The sequence below is a fragment of the Chaetodon trifascialis genome, chromosome 5 (genome assembly GCF_039877785.1).
Source record: "Chaetodon trifascialis isolate fChaTrf1 chromosome 5, fChaTrf1.hap1, whole genome shotgun sequence".
Lineage (NCBI taxonomy): Eukaryota > Metazoa > Chordata > Actinopteri > Chaetodontiformes > Chaetodontidae > Chaetodon > Chaetodon trifascialis.
This window is the reverse complement of record NC_092060.1, coordinates 18,741,859-18,764,502: the sequence shown is the minus strand read 5'-3', so window position 1 is coordinate 18,764,502 and position 22,644 is coordinate 18,741,859. Positions and strand designations below refer to the sequence as shown.

The 22,644-nt window shown below is 42.4% G+C and overlaps 1 protein-coding gene across 1 annotated transcript in view; it reads left to right on the top strand.

The window, feature by feature from the left end:
* Nucleotides 1-3,441: 3,441 nt before the first annotated feature.
* The window catches only part of tsc22d3 (TSC22 domain family, member 3), a 34,582-nt gene continuing 15,379 nt past the window's right edge, over nt 3,442-22,644 (top strand). Inside the window, exon 1 of the mRNA XM_070962294.1 lies at nt 3,442-4,251. Coding sequence (XP_070818395.1) covers nt 3,911-4,251 — 341 coding nt within the window. The 5' untranslated portion in view covers nt 3,442-3,910. The remainder of the gene's footprint in view (nt 4,252-22,644) is intronic.

Genomic DNA, 22,644 nt, shown 5'->3' with positions numbered 1-22,644 from the left:
GGAAGTGCAAGTAGAAGATTTCAGTTTATTCGGGGCAGACGATTAGGCAAATAATTAAATTACTCTCTGTATTGTCTCTTGCAAACTCCTATTCCATTTCTTGCAAGTTCAGCTTAGTTTTACATTTTTACATTTTTTACAGTTTTACATTTTTTCTATACGATGGATGATTGCATCTGACATTTCAGGGACACTGACCTTTGGTTTCAATATCAAATAAGTGGTGAAGATAATATGTCTAAATCTGGAATTTGTTTACAACCTGCGTGATTAGCTGGCTCATTCGTCTTCCTGCACTGGACTCCGTCCCAGTAATGCTGACGTGTCCTCACTACTGTTACTGTCTTGCCACCAGCAGCTGGTTTTAGAGTGTCTGTGGCAGTAGCCACGACTGGCACAGTTCCAGTGTGGTTACAGTTTAACTGACTTTGTGGCATCCAGCCTGTTATCGAGCATCTAAATGTCCTTGTTGAACCTTTATGTGTTGATACTATTTTCATTGCAGCCATTTTGTGATTATTGATTTGTAAGTTTGTTGAAAATGTGACCAGTTTTCTGCCAAGTTAGCCATTATATGCTAGCTGTCTGAGGCTAAGGTGCTGCTAAAGCTACATTTGATGTAGCACTGGCTGTTAATTTAGTGTTGGGCCGACATGTTCTGTATTTTATTCTTTGTACCTTTGTTCTTGTGGATGCAACATGTATGTTTGCTTGATTAATTACTTTGTTATGCTTCTGTCATATCTGTCTGTTAAAATATGAAGTTACAGCCAGGAGCTGTTAGCATAGCTTAGCACAAGCACTGGGAAGGGGTAAATAGCTAGCTTGGCCCTCTGAGTTCACTTATTAACACTTTATATCTTGTTTGTTTAATATGTGCAAAGGCTGAAGTGTAAAAACAACAATTTGCAGTTTAACAAGGGATTATTTCTTGGCTGTAGCAGTAATTGCCTGGAGTCTCCACTAACCGGCTGTTGGCTCTATCCATATATTTAACACAAGTGTGAGAGTGGTATTGATCTTCTCATCTAACTTTTGGCAAGACAGCAAATAAGCATATTTCCCAAATGTCAAACTGTTGCTCTAATGCTGATCTTTCACTGGTGAAACTGGCATCCAGACCATGTAATTAATTTGACAGAGTGTATACTTGCAGGAATTTAGCTTCATTATTACTGTGCTAATACAGCAACAAACCTCTTTTTTTCCTGATTTGTAAACTCTGTTACTGAATTCGTTGTTCAATATTGTTTTCACAGTTTCACATGTGCTCTAGGAAAAGGCCAGCTCCTGTCTTCAACCTTTGCCGGGCGTGTGTTCAGCTCCGGCTCTGGCTACATGCCTGTGCGCCTACACTCACAGTAAGGGCAGAGGATTTACTTATGTGAGTAAAGGCCATATTCATCCACAACAATGGTGCCCAAAATCGCAAAAATACAACCAAAGTTAGATAACAATTCTTGAATTCAGAATTAAAGCATGTGAATGCAGTCAGTAATTATGTACAGCTTGGTTACCTTTGTACTTTTGGACTGCAGAGACTATTTTCTTCCTCATTTCCATCAGGTATAGTAAACCCAGAAAAGCTTATTGTATCTCACAGGTTTATTGTATATAATTTATCATTACTTGAGTTCAGAGTATACAGTCCAGTGATATTTCAGATCAGTTTCAGTTAAGTTTCAGTTTCACTTTAAGGAAAAAGTTTTAAATTGTGACATTTCAGGAAGAGGAATGGAAGTTATTGTTTGTCTTTGTAGAAAGTTTTTGCCTTAAAATGCTCACAGACGATGATTTCTACATCAGTGACTATACTAACAGTTTGCCACTAGAGGGCAGCCTCCACTCAAATCAGCCCTCAATCCCATCCTTTCACGAACCAAACTACAGCAGCCCTGCTGCCGGAGGACATCATTACACACTCAATAAAGCAATAGTCAGTCATTTTCTCTGCTTAATTGATCCCACTGCTACCCAACAATGCGTGGTGTGACATTTTTTACTGCAGCAGAAACAGCAGCATGCCTCAGAGTAAGACATGCTATTTGTAATGATCTTGTTGTTGTGTGCTTGCATGACCGGCCATCTGTAGACAGCATGCAGTACACTTGTTGGTCAGCAGCCGAGGTCAGCGGCTCAGCAGTGCATTCCTCCTGGAGCCGTCTGTATGGCTCTAATGACATTGTCCCGGTATTTGCCAGGGCTTGTGAAACTCTCGTCTGGAGGACAGGAACACAGCATGCTCTTACCCAATCGAAAAATGTTTGGGAACAGATATGGAAATTGACAAAATCATAAACAAACACAGACGAGGCCTGATAAGATGATGTTTGTGTTTACTGTGCAAGTTGAGAGCACACAGACAATGTCTCTCTCACCTTTACACTCACATCACACACACACAGATCCGCATGCATAGTAACACAAACTACATCAATGTGCATTATATATTACAGGATATTCATCCTGACATTCACTTTTCTTTAATAAAAATCATTGTACAGCATTACTGTCTGTATGTATTGCCATCCATTAACCTATCTGTACCCTTTTAACTGTGAAGGGTTGCAGGGGGCAGCTTATCTTAGCTCACACTGGGAAAGAGGCAGGTACACCAAGGACAGGTCACCAGTCTAACTCAGGGCAAATACATATGTATAACCATTTGCATTCACAAAAAACTCCTACAAATTAAAGTTTCCAACTTCACTAAGCAGAGCAGCCAGTGGAAACCCAAGCAAACACGAGGAGAACATGCATGCCTCACAGACAAAAAGGCCCCTGCTGGTTGGTGAATCCAAACCCATGGCTTTCTTATTGTAAGGTAAGGTAAGGTTTCTAAGGTAACTTTATTTTTATACACTGTTTTTATATAATGTACACAAACAATTCCAGTGACTGTTCAGACCTATTAACATTCCTGAACAAGGAAACCTTGAACTACACAATGGAAAAGCCAACGCTAGTGTTGAATATATAAACACTTATTAAATAAAGGCGAAAAAGCACACAGGCAATACTTCCCTTAATCTGAAAGGCAAGCGAAACACCGTGCTGGCAACCTACATCTACTGGAAACATTAATTTGTTTGTTCTTCTTTTCACAAATTAGCAACACAGACATGCTATCTTGTCTTTGTGTGTGTTCCTGCAGCCTCCCTCACTCAGCCACTCCTTGTGCTGTCAGCATAGCAGGGTGGAGCTGGCAGAAATGCACATGTTTCAAGCATGCTCTGATGCTTCACTCCCTCTCTGTCTATTTCCCTTCCCCTTAATGCGTGCTAAGCTGAAAATGAAAAGAGGAGGGCCTATGTGTGTGCAACCAGCAATGGTTTTTACCAATCACAGGGTTTCCCCACCCTCTCCGTCTCCCTCCCGCCTCCCTTTTAGCTCCCTCCCACTGTCTCTAGGCGCACAGACCAAAGAAAAAAAGTGCAGGGGGAAAAAAAAGTGATAAGCAGCGAGCAGCTTCTGGGTTTTGCTTTCAAGCGCACTCCTGCTGAATCGGTATGAGTGAGTGTTTATGCGTGTGTATGTGTGTGGGGCGTTCACTCTCTCTCCTGCCACAGTAGCAACACATTGCAGCAGCGTCGGCCCTGAACAAAAGGCTAAACGCAGCAGAGCCACAGGAGGAGAAACTCAGGGATAGAAGCAGGCTGAGTGGCCCAGCGTGACTGCACTTCTCAGGGAGGAACTCAACCTGCCATTTAGCCCTCCTGGCCCCGGAGTGGAGACCAGCCCAGGCTGCCTGTCTGTGTCTCAGCTGAGGAAAACACCGTGTTGCTGACTGTTTTGTCTTTCACTTTGTCTTTCATTCATACACTTCAGTCTCCCTCATCCTTTACTGAGATTCCTGCACCTGCCCTTCTTTACCTGGGCGCCGTTCCTTTTCATACACCTGTCCTTCGAGATGTCAGACGATGACTGCCGCTCGCCCATCGGCCTGGACTGTTGCAGCTGCTGCCTGGACCTGGCCAATGGCTGTGATGACTCCATGCCCACCAGTCCGGCTCAGGGCCTCGGTACTAATGGGGGCCTACCAGCAAGCCCCACCAGCCCCAGTGTCAGTCACTTCCGCCAGCTCCGCAATCAGCTGATGTACCAGAACCTGAACACAGACAAGCTGAACAACATCATGAGGCAGGACTCCCTGGAATCGGTGGTGAGGGACCCCTGCTTCCTGCTCAATGAGGGGATCTGCAACAGCAACATTGACCAGACCATGCTGTCTATACTGCTCTTCTTTCACAGGTATGTCCGCTGTTCACTTATCGGATAAGTGCATTCTTATCTGACAAGTTAACGCCTGAATATAAAAGGTCTTTCATTATGACATAAATCTTGATCTTGAAATGAAAGTAACTCTTTACTCTTCTTGTAGACATTCAGGACAAAGTCCATCTCTTTCTAGATCCGCATGTATCAAATCTGAGTATGAGCGCAGCTTAGGAGACATATTTTGCTTAAATGAACCAGATGGCTAATGTTGACTAATCAGGTTTCTTGGATCAGCACTTCTTCTAAAAAGGCTGACATAAGTGCTTACAGTCGTGGATTAAGTATAGGCTGGGATGAGGGAGTTCCTTTTGATCGTGTTCCAGAAAAGCACATTATTACTGACTTCACATGAAAGTGTGGGCCTGATTGTCACAATGAATTTGACTGTCTTTCTGTATACCTGATAAACACTGATAAACTTTGTATTACTTTACACCCAAAGTCATTTGAATATGGATCGAAAACATGAAACAATGTCCTAATATTTATGCAGCTCACAGTGTCTATTCACGTCTACGCCATCCTTGTTTCATGCATCATATAATATGATATGTTACATAACCTGACACTAACATTGATATGTGCATGTGCTGTACAGTATTAGCACCATAATCCCTTTAAGGACAGTCATTATAATTTGTAAGACATATTTTAACTCTGAAACAGAAATTTGTCAAACTAAATCCCACTGCTAAAGAGAGCTTTAGTTCAAAACAACAAAACATGACATGGAGGGGGGAAAAAGCCAGAGATCAGAGGTAAACAACATCAAACCTAAAAAAAGAGCTCATTAGAAAAGCACAAGATTACTCTAAAACAAATTTCTCCTGTCATATTGATTCAATTAAAATGATCTTTTATTGCTAGAGGTCAATTAAAACTGGCCCTACACCTTCTCCACTGCTGCCAAACACTGTTTTCTAAACAGTGTTTGGCAGCTCACCCTGCAGTGTTTGTGAGAAGGCGAATGTCCTGCTACAAAGTTGCTGCCAGTTGGAGAGTTTGTTTGGCAGCTACTGTCAAATGACTTCAGCCTCAAATTAACAGTTTCCATCCTTTCCACTCGGCTGCAGTTTTGACCGTCGCTGAACTCCTGAACCCGAGCCAGCAGTTACTGTACAGTGCTTACTTGGAAAAAACTGTAATCGCATATGATCTGTCTGGTTACTGGAGCAGTAAAATATGGAGACCTATAGGCAGTATAGCTATCAACATACATGAAAACAAGACAAATGCGTTATCACTGTAGGAGCCACCTTTGAGTGTCATATAATCTGAAGTTGTCGTCATTGGTGTCAGTAAAACAGAGATATGTGTTAAAGGATCATGATATGTATGTCAGACATATTACCATTAATCTGATGGTTTGGCTTCCAGTTCTTGTCTACGGGCTGTTTTCTATACTCAAACCTACACACTGACTCTTATACTCAAGATGATGCTGTTCTGAGTTCATTTTCTGAAATACATCAACTGCTAAGTTCTTTTTTCATTAACATTTTCTGGGAAATTTTCGCTGTTAAGTTCGTGGTTAAAAAACTCTCAAGTGAAAAATTACAAAGGCTGGTGAATTACATTAAGACTTTTGATTTAAGTTATTTGAGAGAGTAGCTTATGTACAACTTTCCGCCACAAGTTGCGCAATTTCATGTAAAATCCTGGAAAAATAATCCTTATTTTCAATTAATGCAAGCCAGGTAAAACCAGATTCCCTATTTAGTCAAATAAATGATCTGTGATTGAGTTTATCCTGATAAAGGTTACCTGGAATGAACATAGCTGTGGCATTTGTTATCATTAATTCGGTTGTTTGCAGATGTTATCATATCTGTAATGTTCTCTGGAAGCATTATCAGTATTTTATCACATTTCTCCACAAGCTGAGCTGCCACAGCATATCCAGAGAAGTTAAAATTTAACCTGCCTTAACTTTACTATATGCCATGGCTATTAAAGTCTGTTCTTATCTGCTGTGGAGATGGTTGATACTGCGTGAGCACAGACAGTACAATTGAAGTAAAACCTTTACTGTGCAGTAACACTGCAATGATTAGACCTTACAGCCAAAAACTGTCACTTTTGGTTGTCATTTCTTATCAGTGCCAAACTCCAAGACAGTTGGAAAAAGTAACAGCTTATATATATATATGTTGGTTTTTAATTCCTGACAACCCACAATAGACAGCAGGGGGTGATTTATGTCTGAATAAAACATCCCATATAGGCACTTTGGAGGACTTCCACATCCTGGCTCCATTTTTCCACCTGTTAAGTTGCATAACAGCTGTTTAAATGCTCATTAATTTGACACCATTTTAGGCAATATTGTTCTTGCTGTAGTGCTGCATTATTCAATGAAGGAACAATCTGTTCTTGATTTATTTATGACAGCGAGGGTGTGTCATTATCATACTGTAGGATGAAGAACAAGGGATGAAGAAAGTTTGGGGTGAGGACTGCTGCTCCAGACAGACAGTATTCTCCCTTTTGGCAGTTAGAGCTGATGAGCAAACAGAGCTTTTTTAAACAGCTTTTTATTTCAGGACAATACTTTCAACTTGTCTTTTGACTTGATGTTGTACTTGCAAATACTCAGGTGAGGTATTTTTCACTGCGTTCAGTGTTTGCAGTACGATACCTTGAATAATGCCTGCTGGCAGGGCTTTGTTAAAAATGTTGCACAAAGTTTTTTTTTTCTGCTCTAGTTTTCAGACTTAGTCATGATGCCATATACTCTTTCAGGGTCTTGCAAATCTTCACTCACCAAAGATTAATTCAATCAATTAAACATCAATTATGACATTTGATTCAGTATTGAAATCTTGATCATTATTAAGAAAACTGTGTCTACAGTGTAGATGACTGAATTACCCACAGGACTGGCTGACTAAATGCCAATATGTTTGACTTTTCTGGCTCAGAGGCAATGTGTTCACCCATGTCTTTGGCCAGTGTGTGTCCATGCATCTATCTATGCCAGCTCAGCTGTTTGCCAGACAAACAGAGTCTTAAGCCAGAACACGTTGTTCCTGAACCTCTCCGTCTCAAAAAGGAATCACGGACTTGGATCATGTGGCTTTTGTGGGCAGCCTGAGATTAAAACACTGACTTCACGTGTGCCCCCTTTTGGTTTTTCATGCAGAAACACAAACGCTCTCATTCATTCCCACATGTACTCGCAATCTAATCCTGCCAGTTGAAACAAGAAAGCTGTGGGCTGAGCTGAAGTTTGCAGAGGTTCATGCATTTTTTAAGTACTGGCTTGAGGAGGGCCCAGCTTCTGATCAAAGTCTGGCCGTGGTTTATACCGTGACCTCACCCTGGGTGGTCAATCTGCCAAGCAGCCATCATTCACATTCGCCATTTGTTAACTGGAAAAATGTTCAGCATAGCTCAAGGACGCATGCCAGGGCATCTTTTGGACTGAATATCAGTATGAGGCAGCGGCAGTGGCCAGCAAACTTGTTATGTAAATGTTTCAAGGGTCGCAGAAATGTGCTGAGTGGAGCATTTGAGCTCTAACTTTGGTGTGAGAACGAGAGAGCCCTGACGGGTACAGGATCAGTGATTTCTCCAGGATAAAACCAGAGGAGATGTGTTGATGTACTTTAAGGCTTAGAGAGCTGCACTTGGCTAGAATCAGAGGGGTACTCTTGCACAGCTTCACCCCAGGCAGTCAGTTGATACTTAACAGCCACTAAACACCATCACATATCGAGGTGAAGAGAGGTGAAGAGCCTGCAGCGATGACACGATCGTTTATCACAGTCAAAATTCAAAGGTAAAGAACTTAGCAACAGCACCAAAGATGTCACAAAGTGTCATAGACCCTATAAAATAGGTTTTCTCTGGAGAAACCACTGATGTGACCACTGGACCGGCCTTAAGAGGAGTTTCCACCCTTCAGCCCACAGAGCTCCAATCCAGGTTTATAGACAGTAAAACAAACTGATGTGATCTGTCTCTTAAATGTTAGAAAATGTTGCGGTGTGGCCGATAGCTGCAAAAGAGAAAGAGTTTTAAAACCAGTCGAGAAAGTTTGCAAGTAAAGTGTTTAAAAGGGCAATAAGCTGCTAAACAAGTGTAGGTGAGACGTTGCCTGGTGTTTGTATGGATGAAATACATTTCTTGGTTCAGGTCTGTTGAGTGAAAAAGACACTGAATTTTCCATTGAAAGACAAGAAATGTCTGTCTGGAGGTGAGGTTCACTTCATGTACACATACTCCAGGTTTGTGGCTTGTATGATACACTTACCTCTGACTCTGATTTTATGCTCTGACAGAAGTATTTATCAGTCTAACCTTCAAAGCCGTGCGTCATTACAGTGGTAAAAGTTCCTCTCGTTGCCCTGAGGTGATCACTGGCCTTTGGCTTTTGGTCCAGTTGACTACTGAACATAACCCAGCCCTCCCACAGTGGAGTGGAGACGGGAGACCCCTCCCTGCGCTTTAGAGCTCCACTCTGTGATCAAAATATAAAACACAAAATCACTTTGCTACAAGAAGTCCAAGAACTGCACTTAGTGATCCACTGTGAAGGCTTTGGAAGTGCCATGTTTAACAACTCTAAATATTATGACAGTTTGACAGTGAATCAATTCTGCTTTGTGTTCACTTCCTATATTCTAATAAAAGGTAATACCTTCTTTATCTTGAACATAAACCTAGAGTGACCTGGTCAGTTCATTTACATACAGGTCACCCCTGCAAAATTATCTCCTATCAGTCAAAGTAGTACAGGGCAGCTCTGCCTGCTGAGTGTTTGACGCCAAACCATTTGCATAGAAGACCTGTTGCATAAGTGATACACATTTTTGGGAGAAGTCAAACAGGGATCATAGTGCACCCTTTTGTTGTGTCTAATTGCTTTTTAGCGTTTCTATTGAAACATGAAAATAAACAACATGTAGAAGAGAGAGAGGAGAACTTGAATGCTGAGACAATTCTAAACTTGTGACATTGTGAGTGAGTGACCTGTTTCCACCCACTGTATTCAGGCTTGTTCTGCAGATAACATTATGGTGGTGTGGTGGCACACAAATCAGTCAGTAATGTAAAGATGTCAGGATACGGTGAACAGAACAGTGCTTCCTCTGTATTCTCTCCTGCTGTAAAATTGGCCCCATTTCCCAGACGCGCTGGTTGAGGTGTAATGAGGACACACTCATTACGACCATGCAGCACAGTTACAGCAATGCCGCCTGTGAATTATTATATGTTAGCTACTACAAGTTGCAACAGGCATAGGGATCAGAGTGAAACTGCTGCCAAGTGTTGAAATTCAAATTTCACATCCTTTCCACTGCTACAACCCAATTCTCAGGGGAGAGCTGTATAATCTGAAGTTCAGTGTAGATGCAGTACCACATGAGGGAGGTGAAACATGCAGAGTTTGAAATTAGGCTTTTCGCCGCTGTTGTCTGTCATAGTTTTGCGCACATAAAAGACTTATGCATGTCAAATACACTCTTTGTGACAATGGATCCTGCATCCAATAACATTTTATAAAAAGATCCAAGCTCTTTTTCCCATCAGAACTAAACAGTGTGATGTGTGCAGGAAAAGCTACGTGTCCTACACCAGTTTGAAGTGAGTTATGTAACTTCATAGGTTGCAGGTGGCAGGGTTGAAGGGTGTAAACAAAAAACAGGGATTAGTGACGAGAAGGCGGCGAAGGGAAGGACGTCAGGGTGGAAGAACAGATTCATGGCCAGGCAAGTCTTTGGAGCCAATCCCTAACAAACAAAGGCCGTAAAGGCGAGGTCTGAGCAATGTCAGGGGAGGAAGAGGGACCGCTACGGCTGGAGAAAGAGGTGGACAAACAGCCAGACAGGAGGCCGGCGCAAAGACAAAACATAGACAGGCTAAAAATAGTGTGCTGTTGACAGTGGAACTCTAAGATATAGGTAAACTGCAGATGTCTGAGTCACAACTTTTTTCTGTAGCGAAAGGAAGCCATTCTTCAGAGGCAGGAGGAAGTAAAAAGTCATGACAAGTATTTGTTTTACTGCTGTTTTTATGAGTTTCCTCAATAACACAGGCTTCTGCGATGGAAAAGAGGCATTCAGGGAGAATGAGATTTATTCATAATATTAGAACTCAATGGATTTCCAAACTCATGTTGGTATATATTCAATGTGTTTGCACCACAAATTAGCTCTGTGCTTGATTTTATCACTGGGGGACCAATTTAAAGAGGGATGTACAATAATGGCTTTTTAATGGACCTCTTGAGTTACTGCCTTGTTGTGTTGTGACTGTGTGAATGGGCTGCTCTTGGTGCCGTGCCAGTGGATGCCTGGAACTCCTATTGAATGGTTAATGTGCAAGTGTATATGTGTGTGTGTCTGTTTAGTACTTTTCAGTGCAGGAGAAGACACTGTCTGATGTCTATAAAGTGGTGATCAAGTTGTTGTTGGTCTTTAGGGAGAATGCACACAGTTTATCATGCATACATTTACCTCTCAAACACACCATCCACTTCAGCAGAGATCAGTGTGTGCCAACAGAGGAATCCACAGACACACCCTCACCCATAGGTTGATGTAACCTCCTGTGCACAGCCCCTTTCTTGACCAACACTGCTGTGGTTCCGCACTCAGTTGAGCCTAGCAACAAGAGCAACATAGCATGCTCATCGCTACCGTTATGATTCTCTCTGATTTACTCTCAGTGCACTTTGTTTGCTGCAAACGTTTCGTTCCATGCAAAGATACTTCTTGTTTGTATGACTCAGAGAATCTGACATCTTCCTTCCTCATGATCAGAGTTACTTTGTTTTAAAACAACAGCACCCTCAGATTTAGACCAAGTTATAGTAACAGTGTCAATAATAGATATATTTTTTTAAGAATCTGCATTTTTTAAAACAATGTGTTTGGTTTGAGGTCTTATTCAAGTTTTTTTTTTTTTTTTATTGTCAACAAAACCCATGAATGAACTGATCCTGCTTACAAGGACTGGTGTTGACTCCGCCACTAAAGCCTGATATTCATCATCCTCTGGACCATAGAGCTCCATTGTTGTCACACTATTAAGACACAATGAGCTACAGAGTTCCTTAATTAAAGTGAACATGGGCGCTGTAGTTTATTCTGAGATGACTGCATGCCAGGTCCATTTCTGAAAACTTGTCTTAGTGGAACATTTGGGGAGGTGAGCCCTGGCATTAAAATGGCTAGACTCCATCAGCAGAAAAGGTAACAGCTTCCAGCTTCTGCCTACCCACCCAAGCTAACTCTTCAGCCAGGTTAGCGTTAGCCTAACTTCCCATATTTATCATAGATCAGCGTATAGGTTGCTAGCTCGGAGGCTGTTGTTTCCTGTAGCGACAGGGATTTTAAAAACAATAACCTGCAAATAGATTGAAGGGCCATCTGGTCTTTCAGACTCAAACATGAAAATGGGGTGTCCTACTTTTATCCAAATAGGGCAACAATACCACCAAAACCCCACTGGTGGCCAAAAAATAAATTGCATCCGTAGTGATGAGAACTATCAGAGAATGAATGGGAAAAAATTAAGGCAGTTAAGATCGACTGTTTGCTCGTGTGGGCCACTTCCAGTATCTAGGCCCCAGTGCTGCGGCAGCCGTTGAACCGTTAATATTTACGTCAGTGGATGGGCCTGAGGCTGACAGCGCAGACAGGTTGGGAAAGTCTGAACATCTTGAAAGATGGACAAATAGATTGTTGGTCTTCTCGTGGGAATCACTGACAATAACATATAACCAGCCTAATTCTTTAGGGATGGGTTAGAAAAAGTCCATAATGACCCTAATAGCAAAAATCTTTTTCATAATTAAGCCCGATAATCTTTAAATCGACCAATCCTGTTCTCCTCAGTGACAGCTGCAAGGGTCAGGAATGAGTGATTCATCTGACTGTCTGGGAAACATAAGACGCACTCCTTGGCAACACAAACACACACAAATATGAACACACTTACACTACTCATACAGCATAGAGTACTCAAAGGTGACCCACAGCATTATGTCTTTCGTGACGCATCACCACAGCAGAATCCAGCTAAGCTCTTTTGTCCTCAGTGACAGAGAGAGGAGCTACAGCATGTACCAGAGCTGGATTAGAAATCTATAAGTAACACATCAAGTTGGCCATCGGAGTCAAATCCTCAACATCAGAACATGCTGGAGAACCCTTGAAGAAGAGGCTGAACCCATCCATCTCCTAAAATTATTTGTCACTATCTAATCATGGAAAATGAGTCATTGAATGCGTGAAAGAGAGAAAAGAAGCGTTTGAACCACCAGAATTGACTTATTTTGCAGTTACTGCATAAAAAACGCAAAATATATTTTTAATAGATCTTGAAAGCCTAATTTATTTTGCAGTTAAAAGGAAGCTTGAGACAAAACCAATTAAATGAAAGTGAAAACAAGATTTGCAGGTTGTGAAATGGGAGTTTTCTGATTGCTTAATGCTTGTTTTATGATTGCTATCATGCTGTCATTATAAATCATAAATACCCAACATCCAAGTGTCAAGGAAATACTGGCTTCTTTGTGTTGTGGTCATGGAGCAGAATTTGTCTTGAGAAGCGTTGTGGTTTCCGTTAGAGACTCTTTGTACTGAAGCCCATGAGGCTCAGCTTTGCCACACAAACATGAAGGTTCCTGAAGCAAGTCCATGAAAAATAAGCTTGAAGTCAAAATGAGTGCAAGCTTCAGCCCAGCTGAGAGCAGACACCTGTAAGATGACTTTGGAAAGTGCAAACTGGGTCATATTTCATAACAATGAAGAGAGGGAAGCATTCTTAAAAAAAAATTATCCCACAGATACTTCAAAAGAGGAAAGCAGTACCACCCATCCATTAAAATCCTTTCGTCGTTCATGCTTCATGTTTGCGCAATTATCTTTGTCCTTCCCTCTTTTATTTGCCACATCTCTCCCCTCTGTTCCTACCCTCATTTTCTCCTCCTTCGCTCTCTCTTCTTCCTTTTCTTTCTCCATCTCAGTTGTTCTAGATGGGAGCCGCTGGACTTATACAAGTCTGAAGGAAAGGGGGGGGGGGGTCAGAGTGGCCATGGCTTGCACTCTCTGCCTTATCTGTTTGGACCATGGCTATGGCGTCTATTTAGATAATAAGGCAGCCTGTCAACACTTGCCCTCGCACACACACTCTCGCACAGGCACACACAACCCTGTGCTTGAGAGTGAGTAATAGTATCTCAAACAGTCAATATGTTATAATTACGCTCTTTAAATAGGCATTAGACTGTAATTCCTCTTACATAACGCTTGATATTAGGGGTTAGTACACTATGATTTGCTGTCTTTATCAAGCTGCTGCTCGCACACGACAACCTGCCGTATGAGAGCTTTAGTCAGGCTGGAAAATATTTGTATTGTCTCCAGTATAGTTCATAGCGTAGAGGCAGCGGAGCTGAAACGATGGAGTTTTTAGCCCTGTAGTCTCCATACCACCCAAGCTGCTGTCTGGAGGGCAGTAAAAATTTCATTCTGTGCTGTTTTCATTTGCATGGGATTCCCACTCTGGCTTTTTCTAACTCTGCATGAGAGGTGAGAATGTGGTAACCCATGCTGCGACTAAGAGCCAAGTTCAAGCTTGGCTGAGGTGAGAAACAGTAGATCAGGAGTGGAAACAAATGCTTTTCATGAGCATACTGTGTCCTCCTCCAAATCCACGAGAAAGGAGTAATTCAGCCACCAGGATGTGGAAACGCACAACTGGTTTTTTATATGTACCCACAGTGAGAGAGATAGTACTTCACAGTGCAAATTTTCTGCGGTGTCCCTTAAAAGCAGTGGCATACGACGACTTCATTTCAAATTAATTCTGATGCTTCTTTCTTCTGTTTCTCTCTGGACACCTGTGTCATAATCCCAAAGTGTTGTTGTCTCACTCTGGCTCGTTTTTTTCCCCAACCATAATAGCCTGCCGCACAATGCAGCCAGACAGTGCTTTTGTCGAGCGGGCCTGCGCCGGACCTATCATTAGCCTATCTTATTCCTCTCTGGGCACAATTCACACGCAGGTTGGGTACATGATGTACCCTGGGTGCACACACGCATGCACAGTGAAGGGAAAAAGACTTAAATGCAGGGAAATTAGGATGCAGATCAGAGCTCACCTTTTCTCAGCTCAAAGCATACACAAATGTGTACAGCCTTCTCAAAAATCCATGAGCACACACAGCCGCACACGCACTTTCACAAAACACTCTTACGATATATTCTCCCCCACGGGGTAGTATTAGACATAGTTTAGCAATGGTGTTGCCACAGCTGATTACTGACAAATGCTCCTAGAGACTCTGGGAAAAAATACAGTTACTTCTCCGTACTTGTACAGGTCATGAAGACATGCGTTCCAGACCACAGGAAAGGTTACAGCACCAGGACCAATCACACGTTCTAATTTTGGAGTTACTGGACATATGCAGTTTGGCAACATACCGTGTTTTTCTTTCCTGACTGCAGTTCTCTGTTCTCTAGTAAACAATTTTGAGCCCTTGAGGGTGGAAGTGTAATTTTAAAAGCCAAATGTTTTCCCCCTACATGACTCTCCTGTCATGCAATGGGCAAAATGTTAATGAGCTCGGTAATAAGAAGCATGAAAGAACACACTCTTGGTCAGGGAGCACATGTCAAACTCAGCTAAGCACCATTAGGTTGTTTTGGCCCATTAAACAATTATGTAGTGTGGGTGTTTGAAAATAAATGTGTAATTGGATTTATACCGGAGTCTCCAACATCTGCTTCTCTTCACACAATCATATCCTTAATTAAATCTACAGTACCTGAGAGCCGTTTTAACATTTAGTCCAATTAAAGCTTTCCGAAGTGTTTACCTCATTTTGAAAGATGTGTCACCTCACCCCACCAGCCACATCCCCCCTACCCCCCAGTTGGGGAACTCCTGTGTTGTACTGCCATCCATAATTACATCATTAAATTGGGCCTTTGCAAAACACTGAGAGGATGAGAAAAATAAACACGCGAGACTTCAAACAGCTGTCAAGGTAGGAAAATGGGTTGAGAACATGTTGAGTAACCTGCTCATACCTTGGTGCAATGAGTTTGTTTCATCAGATGTATCTAATTATGCAATAAACTTCTCTGCTAAATAAAGAAAACATATTTTTCTGTGAGCGCAGGAGCAGAGCTTGGCAGAAACTGAGTGTAATATAACTGCCACTCTGAATTGCAGTTTACAGAATACATGCTCGAAAAAGGCCAAATGACTGGCAAATCCCCATGAACCACAATCAAACTCTGACTTTAGTGTAATGAATATGGCTTCCTGTTTGTTACTGGTGAGTCCAAATTTCCAAACTCTCACTGGCCTCGAGTGTTCCTGCGCAGTTGGCTCTGTGAGAAAGAAAAGGAGGAACGAAAGAAAGAATCTGGACAAAGGAAAAAACAAAAACGGAAAGATGGAACCAAACAAACCAATAAAGAAAAAACCTCCAGACGTACCATTTTTCTTCTGTGATGACAATGCAGTTTTTTACGGTGAGTCACAGGCCAGCAAAAACAGAGCTGACTATGTCCACATTTTATTGCATGCAACTGTGGCCCTTAAAATCAAGCCAGTCCTCCTCTTCAGCAGAAGAAAGGGGAAGCTCGCAGGACTGAGGACCAGTTTGGTCCCTCTGGCAGAGAGTAGAGGCGGAATGAAAAGGTTGACCTGTTCTGCCAAGCTCTTTTTTCCCCTCTCTGGATGCCTTTCTGGCAGACAAGAGCCTGCGAGAGAGAAAGGAGAAAAATGAACATACGGATTCCTGCCAAGTTTCAGTGAGTCTGTGATTTTTTTCTGGCCGTTCCCCAGCAGAGAGGAAGATAGAGAGCGAGGCCCTGGCAGACTCAAATGAGCGAAAATAACAAGATGCATCCTGTCCAAGACCTCACTTCTGCCTTTGTGTCAGTGTGTTTAAAAGAGGCAGCCGTGCCATGGAGCGGCCGGGCTGCTCGTATCTGACGGGGCATTGTGCCTCACGCCCATGCCATCTTATTTTACCATCATGAGGAGCAATTAGCAGCAGTGACATTAAATGTCCTCTTTCTGCATTCCTTCCAGTATGGTGTCATGGAGCAGGAATGTGGTCACACATCGTCATTATGTTTGCATGCCGCTGTGTTTACACACTGGGATTAGGCTAAACAAGCATCCTCTGAATACATGTAGATGCTTCTAGAGCAAAGTAATAGAGGTCTGATGCTGGGCTCAGGCGAGGCCAATGCCAAGAAAGTGTGGGACTCTGGGAGGAATGTTGACAAATGCTGAAACTCTCCTCCCCCCCTTTTCTTCATCCATTGCTCTAAATGTCTCCCTCTCTTGTGCATACACTCCTGCACACTGCACACACTCACAGAGATTCCATCCAGGCTGCCATCCACGTCCCTCACACAAGTCTTTCAGGGACCTGCAATGCACACAAAGACCTATTTATTGCAAGCCTGAATGCAAGGTGTCATATAAGGGGAAGTGGAGCCCGCACCTCACTGACAGAGGGAGAAAAGAGGACTTTATGTAACACTTGAGGTCACAACCTTTTTGTACTTGTGAGCCAACGGGGTGGAAGTTAGTCCGGGTCAGGAGGTTTTTCTTGCATCAGTCGAGACGTCTTTTGCTTTGGAGGATCTTGAGCTGAGCAGGAAGACTGACAGTTGGCCCCTTCTTCACCTCTAAAGTCACAGCTAAAGGTCCCTCTAAACAAGTCAAGGGAATAGCAGTTTCTGAGTTTCTGGCAGTCCAGATTAGATGAATTCCAAAGAATGTAACATAGGTTATGTGTCATTTGCAAAAAAAAAAAGGAACCACCATTTTTTAAGCACCTTTTAGTCCATGCTGGCTCACAACAACAGGAATTTGACAGGAAATCATAGTCATCTGTGAGGTGTATGACTCTTTTCTCTTCTACACATTTCCATCTGTGAGTTCCACATGCTGGCTCTGTTAGACCCCGGTGTTTGTACTAATACATCACCCTCGGGCTTGTTTAGCATAATTTTAATCATTGCATTGCTATAGGCTCATGCGGCAGGTCACGGTGTGTGTAGGAGGGAAACGGCGGCGCACATATAGAACATAACAAAGTAATCATGTCGTGAGATGTTGGTTTTCGTTTGAATGTTGATGAGCTGGAAGGATTCTTGGGCCAGAACGTAAAGTTAAAACAACTGTTGTCGCTGATTGAACATATAACGGCTTTCAGGTTCAATGTATGGATCTGAAACAAATTGCTGAACTGCACGCAAGAAAGAAAAGAAAGACATATTTAACCGAGTCGAGCCAATTTTTGATTTGACATGAAATGGAACAAACCACACCACCGTCTCACACCTATGTGCATGAGGGTAAATCCAGTTAACATGCAGGTGATGGAGGTCATCTTGGGCTGGTGCAGTCAGTAGGTGAATGTTCTGACCCTCCAACCATGATAATCTGCGATGGCTGAGCACTCCTTCTGATTCCTAGACCTGTTCTCACCAGTGGTTACATAACAAACAGACAGACACAACAGAGTGGAAATGTTGGCAAAACACTGGCAATCCTTCCATACTTTTTTCCAGGATTTTACTAGTAGGCTCATCAGTTTTGAATTGGACTTAATGGGCTTTTATCTGATCCATTTAGTGGTTTGCGGGAGCGGTTTGTCGCATTTCTAGGGCTCTTTTTGTTCACGGGCCCACGTCCCAGCCCTCGGGAGGGAAAGGATGCTATTGTAGCTCATATCAGTGGGAAATTCAGAGAAACACCCAGATAAAAAACAAAGTCCCTTGCTGTTATTCTATGACAGCCAGCAAGGGGTGGATCTAAAAAAAAGAAAAAAAAAGAAAGACAAGCAGAATACTTCCTCCAATTCATATTCAAATAAGCTTTCTAGAAGGAGATATCAGATTCAGACAAGGCAGTACATGTCCCCCTGTGTGTTTTCTGCAGTAATATCTAGGCCATTGCATTGAAAGCAGCATTGCTAGGCACCTCTCCTGAGGCCTGTCTTTTTGTCTCATTGTCTGTCTCATGCTGGCATCATAACTGCCATTTGCATTTTATTGAAACAGATGGCAACAAATACCAATTATCCAAATTGGATGGTCAACATGCAGCGAGCATTCGAGTTGCTCCAAGTTTTGGAATTGCCATGTTAAGATCTGCGACAGGATAATGTTGAACTGCTCATTATATAACTGCCATGATTATCAAATCATTTCTTTTGAGTTGTTCCTGTGAGTGTGGAACCAAAATCATCAGTACTTAAGCCAGTACCTTCACATCTTGGTTACTTGACATGTTCTTGTATTTGATCTGTGGTAAACTCCTTTCTTTAAAACTGGTTTGCCTTTAAAACTGGTTTCCACATTGTCCAAAGCCACAATGGTAACAACAACAGAGTACATTAATCCTAAAAACTGTTACCCTGCAGTGACAAAACTAAACAGTTCACGGCACCTGCTGTCACGAACACAATGCGACGTGCAGTAGGACAGATTTACGACTTAGGTTCTGCTTATCGTCTTGATCCCGTGATAAGAGGCTAACGCGTTTTGCAGATGTCTGCACTGTTACTTCTGCACAACATCCTACTGAACAAGCTCTCAGATGTGTCATCTTATAAACACAGGTGAGGGTTTGATCTGGCATACCCAGCTATTACTTTCTGGAGTTATAATACAATGCTTAGTGATGGTGGCATTATCATCCTGCACATTTTTGCTATCACATTTAATATCATACTTTCAAAAACTGGTGTTTAAGCCTGACAGTGGTGTATGTCTGAGGTTCTGCACTGGATGTGTGGCATCATTTTCTTGAAGAACTGGTCAAATAAAACTTGCTGATAATCACTTCGGCATTTAGATTTAATGTCTTTGTTACATTAATCTCTCTTTCTCGAGTGCAAACACGCCAGCGTGCCCCCCTCATATCTCAAGGTAACCATGTTTTTTTGACAGTTTATCTAAAGAACTGGGAGTACAGCCAAAGCCTCCTATCAGAGGAAACACTGCCTAACAACAGCTGTGAAAGCCCTCTCCTCCCTCCCTCTTTCTCCTCCTCTCCTTTTCTCTTCCTCATTTTTGCATTTTCCTGTTTTGGTGTTTGGTAGCTCTCTGCTCAGTCTTTGATACAAAGCGAGGGGCTGTCCTCAGGCTGCAGAGCGCAGACACACAGTATCTGGTGAACTGATGAAAGCCGATAGCATGGATTCTTGTTATTGTGCTAATTTGCGTGTCTGTCTGCTCCACCGTTCTGCACGTTTGTCCCGGCTGTTATTTTTTTATATTGTACAGTTTTGATAGAAGAGAAACCTTACGGATAATATTCTGTAGTCACACAGTTACACAGTGTCCTTTAAGCCAAATGGAGGAAATACTGCCTCAAAGTGTGCTTTGCTTTGTTGTCATGTCACCACTTCCTTGACTTTCACTGGTGTCTCAAGAAGTGTCTCAGAACATAGCTCTTTCATGTGATGTGTATTTCTCATGATATATGGTCATTCACACTCCATTCGTATAAATGTATGTGTTTAAACACGGGCTATGCCACACAAAGCTAATCATCTACAGTCTTTTCTAAGCAGTCTCAATAACAAAACACCTTTAATACTGCAAAGTGTGTATTTCAGGATAGAAGGGCATGGCCAGGCAGAGACCCTGTGTGTCCACCTTTTATTTTGGAATAAACCTCGGACAAGGTACACATGCAGAGTAAACACATGAGACCTCACTGTTACCCCTCCCACCTTGCATCCGCCTGAACTTTGCATATACATATTCAGCAACACCTGGGCCAGAAATAGGTAAGCATGTACCAGACAACTAGGAATATGACGGGACAGGTCAGAGACAGGATAATTACCTCAAGTCAGGGTTAGGCTGTCTTGAAGCATGACAGTCAGATAGGATTTATTCCTTGGAGACAGCGTGAAAGAACAAGGGCAACAATAGCTGTTAGAGGAGGAGGCGTCGGAGCACAGACAGAGATGAGGAGAGAGGGAGTGAGAGAAACCAACCAGAGGAGAGAATGACACAGACAGCAGGACTAACGACTGTGCACAAGGTGGCAGACAAGATACAGAAGTTACATTAAGCCAAATCAACCCGTCGCTTGCTACTCAGTGTGTAATCTAAAAAAAAATTCAAAAAGTCACATATATGGTGCACATACTGTTACTGTAATGATTTGTTGAGGGGTGTTCATGTTGTAAAGGTTGGCAGTTACCTTGCAGGCGCCACACTGTGCTCCTTCCTTTGCGGTCGGACCATAATTACAGTCGAACCAAGAGAGAACACCACAGTCATTAAACTGGTGTGAAGAAGACAATCAGTCACACAGGCTGGAAAATAAAGATAATGACTTGCTGTTTTTGACTGTGTGCTTTGTGTGTGTGTGTGTGAGTGTGTGTGTGTGTGTGTGTGTGTGTGTGTGTGTGTGTGTGTGTGTGTGTGTGTGTATAAGTCAGGAGTTATCCCATGGGTGTGGGAACCTGTGAAACACCCGATTTTGTTTCAGTTCTGCAAGTCCTGAAATAGTTCCTCAAAATAACTCATATAGCTCAACTGACATTAGCAAGTCATAGCTTAATTTACCACAATAGCAAAGAAGGCCAGATGCTTAAAATAGTTTTTAAAAGATCTCTTGTTTTCATGAGCAACACCTTGAAAGGCCACAAGATCTGTGATGATATGGATCACCAGCAATCCCAGAAATGTAATTAAAATTTAACTGGCTGCATACTTTAACTATATTACAACAGTTGGATGGACTCAGTCCTAGATAGATGCTTTGATTGCAGGCAGAAGATAAATGAAGTCGTAACTCTAGCTGTCTCTGACAAAAATGCTGGCACATACCTGCTTTTGTGTGTAATAATTCTGCAAGCTGGCCCTGGCATATTTTCTCACATTTCATGATGCGCTGCAGCGTGCGCTTGTGCTATTGCAGGGTTGAAGCCAAAGACAACCCTGGAACAGTACACGGCTCTGGAGTACGCTGCCTGAGTGTTTGACCTCCCTGACCTCTCCCAGTCTCTTCCTCTCTCTGAGATCTTTTCTGGACAGTTTTAACCTTCAAGGAACCACATATGAGTGCATTGTGTCGAACAGTACATAAGCCAGCCTTAATATCAAGCAACTGCATTTAAAACCTGCACTCTCAACTTCACCTTGCTGTGCTGAGGCACTGTCATAATGATGGGAACCTTGATCCTCAGTACCTGAACTCTGTGATTTGAGTGTGAAGATGCAGTGATAAGTTACTGGCTCCCAAATGCTGCTTATGTTGGCAAATCTGTTCATCTACAAAACCAGAAAGGGCTATTACGCACTTCTGCTTGCCCATAGGCCAGATCTGATTAGAGTATTTACGTCAACCTCAGATTTCATTCCAGAGGATCTCAAGGAAAGTCATCATCTTCTTTTTGTTCTTTTATTAAGCACTTTCAAAATATTTAATGCCAGAGGATGACATTTTCAGAATTGAGTTTGCCATTTTCACTCAGTCTCAGCTCCTTGCAGTGTTAATCCTTAAATCTCCAAGAACATTTATTTCAAAGTGTATCCACTCCTGCGTAAAAAAGAGCTCAGTCCTACAAAAGGTGTCAAGTAAAGGTAAAGAATCTCTGTAGAGTCGGAGGAATGCGAGCGGCCGCCTGCCAAACACTGTAAATCTACACGTCCAGACAGAGACAAAAACAAGTGTGTAGTGCTTGTGCATGCTTGCTTGTATGGATTTCTGTGCTTTGTCTGCAGACGACAGTGACCTCGAATTTGTGCGTAAATGCATGTCCATGTCTGCGCGTGTGTCTACGTGTTGCACATTTGTTCTTTCTGCACGTTTACCTGGGTACGAATATCTCAGTGTTGTTAGCGTCCATGCTTGAATGCACACCTTCACTGGCATGGAAGTGTGACTGTGTACCTGGTGTGTGGTGCGTGCGTGCAAAACAGATAGTGTTCATAAGTGAACTTTGGACCTGTTGGGTACACGCTGGAGGCCGGCCAATTTAGCCTACATTGTTTACTGAGCCTTTATGCAACAACTGGGACGGCAGAATGTGTTTGCTCACTGTTCCGTGCAGCTTCTACCCACGAAAATGACATCTCAAAAAGACAATTTGTCCTGTGTACTCTGACCGACTCCAAGTTCAAGAGTCACTTCAAGTGGAAGTATTTCCTGTTTGTTTCCTGGAGGAGAGTTTGAACCTTAACTTTGCAGCCAGCCAATCATCAGCTGTGAAATCCTCAAATTTAAAGAGAATGTTTTGTTTGTCGGACTCAAACTGAGGTGAAATAGATGCTAAATTTAATGCGATTTAATGCATCACAGTTACATGTGTTTGTATTTTAAAGCAGTAAATAAAATGTTCCCAGTGAAACT